The sequence below is a fragment of the Apteryx rowi genome, unplaced genomic scaffold (genome assembly GCF_003343035.1).
Source record: "Apteryx rowi isolate R43461 unplaced genomic scaffold, aptRow1 scaffold_977, whole genome shotgun sequence".
NCBI lineage: Eukaryota > Metazoa > Chordata > Aves > Apterygiformes > Apterygidae > Apteryx > Apteryx rowi.
Genome location: NW_020451290.1, coordinates 1 through 11,091, shown reverse-complemented (window position 1 = coordinate 11,091; position 11,091 = coordinate 1). Strand labels below are relative to the sequence as shown.

The window sequence follows — 11,091 nt, the reverse complement described above, 5'->3', positions numbered from 1 at the left end:
GAGGAGATCTTATCAATGTGTACAAGTATCTGAAGGGAGGGTGTTGAGAGGATGGGACCAGACTCTTTTCAGTGGTGCCCAGTGACAGGACGCGAGGCAACGGGCACAAACTGAAACACAGACGCTTCCATCTGAACATGAGGAAAAACTTTTTCACTGTGAGGGTGACAGAGCACTGGAACAGGTTGCCCGGAGAGGTTGTGGAGTCTCCTTCTCTGGAGATATTCAAAACTCGCCTGTACGCGATCCTGTACAGTGTGCTCTAGGTGACCCTGCTTGAGCAGGGGAGTTGGACTAGATGATCTCCAGAGGTCCCTTCCAACCTCAACCATTCTGTGATTCTGTGAACTCACTGAGAAAACAATCACAGCCACCAACAAGGTAAAGAAAATGCTCGTACAAATATAATAAAAGAAGAAAGAAAACAGAAACTGTTCATGAAATTTTTTTCCACTAGAGGATAAGATAAAAATATCACACATTTGCTTTCAGACTTTTGCATGCAATTTGGTTCTGATATGTTATTTTGTAATTCTCATGAAGAACAAAACATAGACTGGTACAGACAACTACTCTCAAGGAATAGACACACAGAATATTAAGGCCTGCATATAGAATCTCCACTCCTCCATGTAACAAATGTCCCTTTTTCTAGCAACTCTGTTCATGCTCTAGCACCAGGATTCAGAGATCAAAGAAAGCTGGACATAGAGGAAACAGAGCCTAAATCCTGTTGGTTCATGAGCCTCTGAATCTGAAAGAACAGAGAAGTAACAAGGTGAGTCATGGAAGTCTTGCAGACTTCATGTGGCTGTTCAACAACTGAAGCTCTGTCTCTACCAACATAGCAGAAAGTAGAAAGTATGGTTTCAACTTACATGTCTGTATGCGATGTGGAAAACATTACTCCTCTCTGTCCTCATAAATAATCCCTCAGAATTTAGTGTGGCAACCTACCCTTGTTGAAATAACAATTTCATTCCATACAAATGCGCAGAAGCAGATAGTCATGTCAAAATTCTGCCTAACATCACAGACCAATTCATTAGGTGTAAATCAAGTTACTGAGAAAGTGAGCTATGAAGTTCACCTATGACAGTAATTCATACTTATAATTACCTTGCCACAGGTTCATTCACCTTCAGTTTAAGAATATTAATTAATTAAGCTACAACAATTAGATCATGTCACTATAACTCAATAAGCCTGGAGAGACTTGCAGACTTACCTAAGACCGTGTGTTAGCTACTGATTGCACCACAGTCTGAAACTTTTGCAGTTGTGCCGAGCACTTAAGGAAGCCTGAGTTTGAAATAAATTAATACATTTTTGCCCCTCAGGGCAGCCTTCAAAAGTTAATGAACATAAAAATATGAGAAATAAAAATTGTATGCACTTCAACAAATAATTAATAACTTACTTGTTTTGAAAATCTAGAAGTTCATTGTTAATTTTTTCAATATTTAAATCATTCCAAAGTATTTCATTGTATCCGTTGATATTGGCAATGACTGAATTATAAAGACTGTAAAGTTTCTGAAGCAATGAAAGTTCATGTTTAATTTTGTGCAGTTCAGGATACTCTGTCGCAAATTTTTAAAGAAGAAGTTTGTAAGTATTAATCAGGTATAACTGTATTCATAAACATAAATGTATTTCTAAAAATGTGTGATGTCAGATTTGCATTCTTTTAGACAGTGTCTAATAAGACAAACTTTTCCAATTACATTATGTAAGGACATCAGATTTTGATGCACGGTAATTACTTAAATTTCTGGGTTTGTATGAGTTTTTCTATAAATGCTAGATGTATTCTTATTACAGAGCTGCTGCACTTATCTCTAGAAGTGAAGTAATGTTGAAAAAGTAGCTGAAATGGCTACAAAGGAGTGTACTGTAGTTTTTACAAAGGAGTGTACTGTAGTTTTATAGGAAAACTAAAATATTCCCCAATAAATTTTCACTATTTACTTAAGAGGGAGGGAGGTTGGATTTTTTTTTTTTTGCATTCATAATAAACCTGTAGAATATGTTATGCATTGAAAGCATTTAAAATGCACTTCCCTAACTGAAATACTTTATTTGATTTCTCTTATTTCCTTGGCACTACCTAGTAAATGTATTATGGTTATTGCAAATGTTTTCAGACATGAAAAGTGCTAAAGTTAGTATTCATGAATTAAAGTGACTATTAAACTTTCTGCTTTAACTAAAGCAGAAACTAAACTAACTAACCAACTAAATTAACTAAACTTTAATTCACACTATGGCTTCTAAAACTTGAAGCAGATCTGACTAGGGGCACATGGGGATATTACAGGTCAGCTGTACAGCCCAAGTGAATTCATTCTGTATCTGTGCATGGCCAGTTTGGGTATTTCATCAACATGTTCCCCATGCTGGGACGCAGAGGAATACTGTGAGGAAACATGTTTAGCTCTGAACCAAAAAAGCAAGAGAATTAAGCAGTTGGACCCCGGGATGTAGGGAACAGTGCATTTTTTTTTCCAAATGGACGTTTAGGTAAGGACAGATTGAGAGCCGCTGTTTCACATGAATACTTTTCAGATGAAAGACAATTATAACACACTGCAAAGAATTCTCCTACAATTAATCCAGCATTGAATGCATTTAGCAGGGCCCACCAGAAAAATTTAGTAGCCTAGGATCAGGTGTCCCTGTTCCCTGAGAAACTACCTGTGATAGGAAGACCAAATAACTCTTCTCCACCAGAAAAAGAGATATACTTCCTCCACAGTACATCAAATTTGGCTTGAAAGAGCTGTAATCTGTCATTTGCTTCATGGGGAGGAATATCCTTCCCCCTGGGGCCCCTGTAGAAACCAAAATAAATTCAGTGCAAGTATCAACCATACGGATTTTACAAAAACTACAACAGAAGTTTAAAACACAAACCTGACTTACTGAAAAGTATTCAACATTTTAAACATTTTTTTCCTAGAAATTTTCACAAAAGATACTAGAATCCAAAGAATAATTTCACATCCCCAAAATTAGACATTGAGTATTCCCTGAAGGAAATCCCAATATATCTTCTAATAATACAATTCATCAGGGTTACCAATACATAATATTACAAACAGCTAAAAAGGTCTATAAATGTTTTATCTCTGTTATTTCCTATTTCTTTTCTTCTGTAAAAATATATTATAATGATGATTTTCCTTTATATTCTTAATAAAAATGGAAAGACAGCAAGTATAACTCAGGGGTGAATACTGTGGTAGCTGATACTTAGCCATAATTAAACAATCAGAAAAATAAAAGGAAGATTTTGCCCTAATGAGTGCATCTCAGCTGGTGGACTGAGTGTAATTTCCAGCTCTCAGGTCTGAGATCATTTCTTGGCTGCATCTTAACAATATTTTGGCATAACAGCCGCAAGTACATCATCTTGCTGTGCCATGGTCACCTCTAGACGGAAATAGAGGCACAAGGGCATCAGGGAGTACAAAGGGCTAGCTGCTCTACAAAAGAATCTGAGCCAGGAGCCAAGAGTGATAACATAGCTGGCAGAGGTAGTGGCCTTGGCAGTCAGGGCCCAGTTCCACAGTACCTGAGGAAGGTGAGCTGGGCAGGCCCAGGGATGGTAGTCAGGTTCAACTGAGAGTTCAGATCTCCAGACAAGTCAATGTCACATCCAAGGTCAAGCCAGAAAGGCAAGTCAGCAAGTCAGGGAGAGGAGCAGGTCTAGTGATGGTGACCAGGATCAGACACAGTCCAGTGATCACCAGGCAAGTCCATAGCGACAAGGCAGGTCTGAGGTCACACCAGGAAATGAGTCTGTGGGCTGGGGTCCAGGTCTGGATCAGTGGGGCCCATGGCCAGGCACAGGCAGGGCTGCACTGTGGCAGGGGCTGTAGCTTAGGCGAGGCCAAGCACTAGAACTTCAACTTAAAAGCAGCTCCCATAGGAAGGGGAGCCCTGGCTGAGGCCTCCCCACAGAGCTGTCTGCGAGCGCTCCCTCCAAGGTCACCAAAGGAAGGGGAGATCCCTCAGATACACTATCTCTAAGTTGGCCCTGAGCCTAGGAAGCCAAATTTCCAGAAAGGGGAATGTTCTCAGGTCCTTACAATGAGCAAAGCAGCAGCACCAGTATGTTTCCATGAATTCTTCATCTGGACAGCTCGAGAATCAGGACTGCAAACAGCACAACACATGCATCTACATTAGCAACTTGATGCTCTAGACAGACTCCTTTTAGGTACAAATTCACCTTCTGTCTATAGCTGGAGTCGAGGCATGCACTCAAATGCAATACTAGTGCAGCTTCAAGAAGCTTCACTCCTAGTGAAGACAAGGTTGAAGCCAACGCTAGGTTACCACTTGGAGCACCCTGCTTGTAACAGGAATGTAGAGCATGGAATGTATCTTCTCCAAGACCCTTCAGCAGTCTGCGCTCTATGCACAAGCATGGTTAATAATAGCAAGGCAGCCTGTGACAGGTGTACAGAAAGCTGCTTCACATTGCCGGGCTATAGATGTGTTGGGCATGCCTAAGGTTAGCAGCTGACAAACTCCACTGCCAATAAACACATTGTGGATGTATCATCCTAGAACCATAACAGATCAGGGCAAACCAGACTCTTGTCCTTCCTTCTTTGTGTCATACCAAGTTGCCAATGTAGATATGTCCTATGAAGCACACATGCCCCACAATTTAAAGAAGGCCAATGTAAGCATGCTTGTAAGGAAAACTCTGAACTTAGTAACATCTAGAACCTGAATCTCCACTCACATCCAAGGCATTACAGCTACACTTAATATCAAATATCTCCTTAAGTGCCTTGTAGAGTTTAGAATCCTCAAAAAATTTTAATTTGGATCTGGATTGAGAACCTGATTTTTTTCCCCAGCCTATTAACTCTTCCGGATTTTCACCCCAGATTCCAGCACTGAAATTACGGGAAAGAATCTGTGACAATAAGAGCATCTGCCCATCTTGTATTATTTTGAAATTAGACTTTTTTATCTCCTGTCATATATACTTTGAGATTTGTGTGTTTATTTTCCTGCAGTCTTTTAGATACATCATTTTTAAACAAACACTAATGAAGCATAATGGTATTGCACCACAATCTACCTACTTTTCATCATAGTCTTTGTAAAATTCTGCAGTATCAATCTGGAATTTTTGTACACCACTCAGTAAATCTGTTTTCATGGCTGGTTGTACCTTTAGGAGCAAATCCTCAACCTGCAGTGCCTAAAGGCAGAAAAAAAAAAAGAAAAATATGCATAAAAGAAAAAACTTAAGAGTTTTTTAAGTAAGAAAATACTTAAATAGTTTTGCTCTAGACATAAAAAAAAGCTGACAAAAACTTTGCTGTATGTATTTGAGAAACAGTACGGCATAGCTATGATACCTGTGTGTTTAGGTTCCTCCAGGCATAAGCCAATCCATCAACTCTTTCTGTGTTTCCATCTTGAAAGAGTAGATTGTATTTATGAAGCACAGAGTAAGATTCTTCTACTGGTCCAATTGTCATTTCAATTTTAATCTCACTTTCTCGAATTTTCTTCAGTGCTTCCATTGCTCCCCGTACATCATCAAGGTCATGGATAGGCCTATTTAATCTCTTGCTAAGATTGTCAATAAATGAATAAATTTCATCCATGTCTGTGGCAGACTTTTCATTCAAAGCTAATCCAAATGTTCTTTGTCTTAAGCGGCATTCCTGAATTAGGGCTATTTGCAATGTCTCTGTTGTAATATCCACTGATTCCAGTCTACAGTGCTTTGGCAGTTCTCTGATTTGGATTTCCAATTGCTGAGAAAAACACAAGTGATCAATTTTTTAATTTCACTACATTTTCTCTGAACAGTACAGGTTTTTTTAAATACATATAATACTTACAGAAAAATAAGTAATTTGAGTTTGGAATTCTGCCATTGTTGGGTTAGTCTCTATAAAGTCCTTCACTTTTTCCTCCGGATCCTAGATAAAAGAAGTTTGTTTTAATTATTATTTAGCATTGGTATTAGAATAGCCTACAGGGGAATCAGCTGCCTGAGGTACTGTGCAGTCACAAATGATCCCTGACTAAAAGCTTAAGATCTAAGCATTAAGATCAAATTATTTTGCTTGATCTGTTTTTCCAGCTCTTGTCCTTTATTCAGTACTCTTTAAAGCACTTTAAATCTATCTGTAATTCAAAAATTGACATAGATTAGGATATCCCTCATCCATCCAAATATTACTATGAAATTTACAATGTAGCTGCTGAAAGTTATCTGGAAGTATTTTCTTCTCGGTCTTTCTTTCTGTCAACCCCCAGAAGCAACTCACATCCTCTAACAGCTTGTAGAAATATTATAGCAATTGTACTATTAGTGGCTGATCAGCTCAGCCATCCTTCCTCTTCCTGAAACAGCATATTGAACCACTAGGTACAAACATAGGACTAAGGAGCATTCAAAACCAGGTCATTTGGTGCAAGCACAGTTTGGCAGGGAAGGATGGATCTTAGAGAACAGAGAAGCTTTAGCTTTTTGAATCCCCTCAAATAGTTCATTTAATACATTTCACAATATAGCAACAAATTTTATTAAACATGTCTTTAACCTGGTTCCAGATGCCTGAAAATTTAGAAAAGCTGTTCAGAATATCCACTGCTTCGGTTTTAAGAGATAAAATAATTGTGCTTAGTTGGATCACAACTTTGTTTACATCCTTATGCTCGATGATCTGCTTGTCTAAAGGTTTCAGTGCCGCCATCCTGGCGAGTTTGCTCTCATCTCCCAGGTCTATAGCAACAGCTTGTTCAATCTGGCATAAATTAAACAAGAATAAACACATGTCCAGTAGTTTTACTGAGCATTCCAGAATGTGAAAAATTAATACAGCATACATCCAGAATGTGAAAAACTAAGTAATATAGCACACATGGTAAAACACTTCTAAGAACAGGTAAAAGGGCAAAGTAAGAATCCACAAATGAACTCCCTATTTTTAGCTTGGATTCTTTTACAGAACTATAGTTCTAGTGTCAAAGACAATTTTATAAAAAATTGCAATGTGGAGCTCTATGATAATGGTCTCTGAATTATTCCTGTCAAATATGCTTCAGACACAAGTAAAACTGTGCTGTTTCTTCCTCCCACAAAACCGTTCAGGCCTTCCCACTCTCTTTAGTATATAGTTAAATTCTAGTCTCATTCTTGGCCAAAAAACAGTGCTGCAGGCAGTAGAGAGTTGGCTGCTTGGAATTAAGCAAGCAATTCTGCTTCATGTGGCGGAGGAAACTGTGAACCCATTGCACTGTCCCCTAGTTGTTTTTGGCCTTGAATGGTCTTTTCAGATGGTCTTTTAGAATTTTTTTTTTTTTWAAAAAAACATCAGATTGACCAAACGGGAAGATATTTTTACATAGACATGTTTCAGCATAGATCTGCATTTTTCAAGACTAAGATAATAGCTGCAGGCACACGAGATATAAATTACAACTTAAAATATTTAAAATATTCAAGTTTTGAACAAACTGGGAAACAAGAAACTTTCTCCTCCTCCTCAGAAGTGGAATCATCTCCTTTCTCAAGATGAAGGTGATGGGCATGAGAGATCTACCTGGATAATCAAACTAGATGATCTTTAAAGGTCCCCTCCAGTCTCAACTGTTCTGTGATTCTGAATTCTGAACATGGAAGAGTCTTTTCCTGCAGCAGTTCAGATATAGCTTGCCTAACAGTCAGCTCTTTTTTCAAAAACAAAACTAGATTAAAAAAGAAAAGCCACAGTCTACAATACTGTATGAATAGTGGCTAAAAATTGATGATTTCCAATAGTAGGTTGTGATTAGGTAAATAGGAAATGTCTTTTTTTTCCCCCAGGTATTCAAATCTATTTTGCACAAATCTGAGTGTCCATCTGAAAAAGACTTTTTTTTTTTCTTATTCATGATCTATTTATCCACAATCTGCTTTCCTCATGTTTGCGCATGAATCAGTTCACAAGCTATTTTTTTCCTCGGGAATTTGTGTGGTTGCCTCTGATCCAGATAGTACCTTTACAGAGTGATCTAACCATTTCATGCCCTTCATCTGACAACAACAAATAGAATATCCTTTTTCTTTAAATCAAGACTACTGCCACTTTAAAATCACTGCTGTTCCCCATCAGGTAGCCTTAAGTCACATGTATGAGTTTCTCTCACATCTCCATGAAGACAAAAAAATCATGGGGGGCCAAGGGGAAAGTCAAATACTCTGTTAACTGAATCTGGTTGTGTGATGGAGGAATGGTTATGGGAATGGTTAAGTGAGAGAGGGCATGCTCTGACTGGGATGAGCAATCCTGTCTTCGGGGTAGAGGAAGGAATCTAGGCCAAGGCAAGCGAGCCTGCTGAAGGCGGCCTTATCTAGGCCAAGGCAAGCGAGCCTGCTGAAAGCGGCCTTATCTAGGCCAAGGCAAGCGAGCCTGCTGAAGCCTGCTGAAAGTGGCCGTATAGCGGCCTTGAGCACTACAAAAGAAGGTATTCACAAAACTGGTAAACAAGTCTGGACAGAACTAGGTTCCATAAATGTCGACGGAGCGTAGACAGCAACCTTGCACCAATCATGTATCCGCTTTATGCGTGTGGACAGAAACTGTAACCAATCATGTAACTATTGCTAGCGCATGCGTATTGCTTATCGATATATATACTTTGTGTAAACTCTAATAAAGGAGAACGATCATACTCATATTGAGACTCATCGTTACTCCGGGCCCGTCCCCCCACTCCAACATCTGGTAGCAGAGGATGGTTTATTTCCGCGACTACTGACATCTGGTAGCAGAGGATGGTTCAGCTCCACTAAGATCTCCGAGCCTGCGGTAAGCAGCTAGAGGAGGGGAGTGGGAAATTTCGGCTGAGAGAATGTGCTGCCTTAAACTGCAGCAGGGCAGACACTGGTCTGTGGGGTCGCTCCGCACCTCTCAGGCGCAGCCATGGAAACTGAGGCTGTGGCCACGCTGCTCCTCGGAATCCTCTCTAAGAGAGGGATAGAAGCCCCGGCGAAGCAGGTGTATGATTTGATCAAGTTGGGACAGCGTTGGGGCCATTTTTCTGACCCCCACCTGTTGTTTTCGGTGTCTGAGTGGCAAGAGTTTGGGGGAGCAATGTGGCAGAAGACGATCGGGGGAAGCGAGAAGGAGGAAAAGGAGATAAAAGCCGTTCGCGTACTGTGGAATGCCGTGTTGGAAACTTTAACTGTAATGAAGGCAGAGAGGGAAGTAGCGTCCGCAGCTGCGAAAATGCTGAGCCCCGGAGCTGCTGCTATCAGACCGCCTCCGAGTAAGACAAGCTTGTTGTCGCGATTTTTCGGCGGACCACTCCCCATTAAAGGGCCAACGGTGCCGGCGTGTCGGACTGTCGCGGAGKTACTGCAAAGGGTGCGGGAGGACTCTGGAGGGGAAGGGCTGCCGGCATCTTTGCCAGCTCCTTCCCAGAAGGCGGAGGTTTCCTCAGAGCCGACCGGTCCGAGCTCTGAGGTAAATGCGGAAGTGCACCCGGAGCAGGTTTACAAAGGGGCGGTGGCCGCGCCCCTTGCTGACCTCATCGATCTGGACGGAAAGGAGGGCCGACCTCCCCCCGGTTTTCCCCCCTCACCGCCGTCTCGCGTAACTCCTCTGTACCCGCCGTTGCCGCCGCCTGTTCCATCTCAGCGGCCGCTTAACCCCTCCTTTACCGAWACCACCAGCTCATGTCAGACYCYATCAGAGCACCCCCCGTTGTTTTCAACCAGCGAGYCTTTGGAGAATAGTGCACCGGACAAGAGTAGGGTACCGCCGTCACCAGGGGAAACTGTGAGAATGCTGCAGGAACTCTCCGAGCGCCTRAAAAAAGTGGAGCTGCAGGCGCAAGAGAAAGACAAAGGGATATCTCCCTGCTTAATGACCCCCTCTTCYGGACTTCCAAGGGAGTCCAGCTGGGGTGATATTATTAAAGAGGCTATAGCGGAAGGACAGTGGCAAGCCACCGGAGAGAACGGCGGTTCCGCTCCTCTGACCTTACCGATAGTATTCCAACACAGCCAGGGAAAGTGGGAATCGCATGATTGGAAGATCTTACAACAGGCCCGTACAACCGTTTCCACATATGGAAACGCTGCAACCCAGAATGCCATCACCTAGCATGTTACCAGACAGGTGGCACATACTGATAGTTGACTTAAAGGACTGCTTTTTTACCATCCTGTTACACCCTCAAGACACCCAACGCTTTGCCTTTTCTGTACCAGCAATAAACAAGGCTGCACCCGCAGAGCGTTATGAGTGGGTTGTTTTACCGCAAGGAATGAAAAACTCACCGACTTTGTGTCAACTTTATGTCGCATGGGCATTGCAGCCACTTCGAAACCAATGGCCAGACACCATCATCTATCACTATATGGATGACATTCTTTGTTGTCAGGCAGAGCCTTTTACAGAACAGTCATTAACACAATTAAGTGACATTCTGTCGACAAAGGGACTTGTCATTGCACCAGAAAAGATCCAACGCACGGCTCCATGGAAATATCTTGGATGGACCATTGCAGAGTCAAAAATTTGACCCCAAAAAACAGAACTTGCGACTCAATTATGTACCTTACATGATGTCCAAACCTTACTTGGTGATATCCAGTGGGTGCGGCGTTGTGTTGGTATCTCTAATACTGATATTGCACCCCTGACAGCTTTGCTGCGAGGCCCAAATCCTGCTAACAAGATTACTCTGACACCTGAACAACATGCTGCGTTACAGCGTATCACAGAAAAACTACATCAGTCATGGTCCTCGCGCCGTCTCCTAAGCCTGCCCATATCCTTACTCATATGTAATGGAAAAGACTCACCATACRCGGTCATTTGTCAGTGGCAACATGGCAGCGAGGAGTCTCCCTCCCCAATTTTGCTGGATGCCACTGACAAAGGCAAAAGTCACAATGATATATTTAACATCTTGGAGTGGGTATTTTTGAGTGTACAACCAAAAACGAGTGTCCAGACCCGAACCGAAGCAGTAGGTGAATTGATACGCAAAGGGCGATCAAGAATCTTAGAGATCAGTGGTCAAGAGCCGAACGATATCAGTATACCTGTTAAC

General features: G+C 41.6%; 1 protein-coding gene across 1 annotated transcript in view; it reads right to left on the bottom strand.

Annotated features, from left to right (window-relative positions):
* Window positions 1–8,053, bottom strand: part of LOC112960565 (dynein heavy chain 5, axonemal-like) — a 132,992-nt gene extending 124,939 nt beyond the window's left edge. Inside the window, exons 1-7 of the mRNA XM_026054961.1 lie at window positions 8,027–8,053; window positions 6,588–6,791; window positions 5,880–5,960; window positions 5,388–5,792; window positions 5,109–5,227; window positions 2,698–2,834; window positions 1,421–1,583 (exon numbers count right to left, since the gene is read on the bottom strand). Of these exons, the coding sequence (XP_025910746.1) occupies window positions 1,421–1,583; window positions 2,698–2,834; window positions 5,109–5,227; window positions 5,388–5,792; window positions 5,880–5,960; window positions 6,588–6,791; window positions 8,027–8,053 (1,136 nt within the window). The remainder of the gene's footprint in view (window positions 1–1,420; window positions 1,584–2,697; window positions 2,835–5,108; window positions 5,228–5,387; window positions 5,793–5,879; window positions 5,961–6,587; window positions 6,792–8,026) is intronic.
* Between the last annotated feature and the right edge of the window lie 3,038 nt (window positions 8,054–11,091).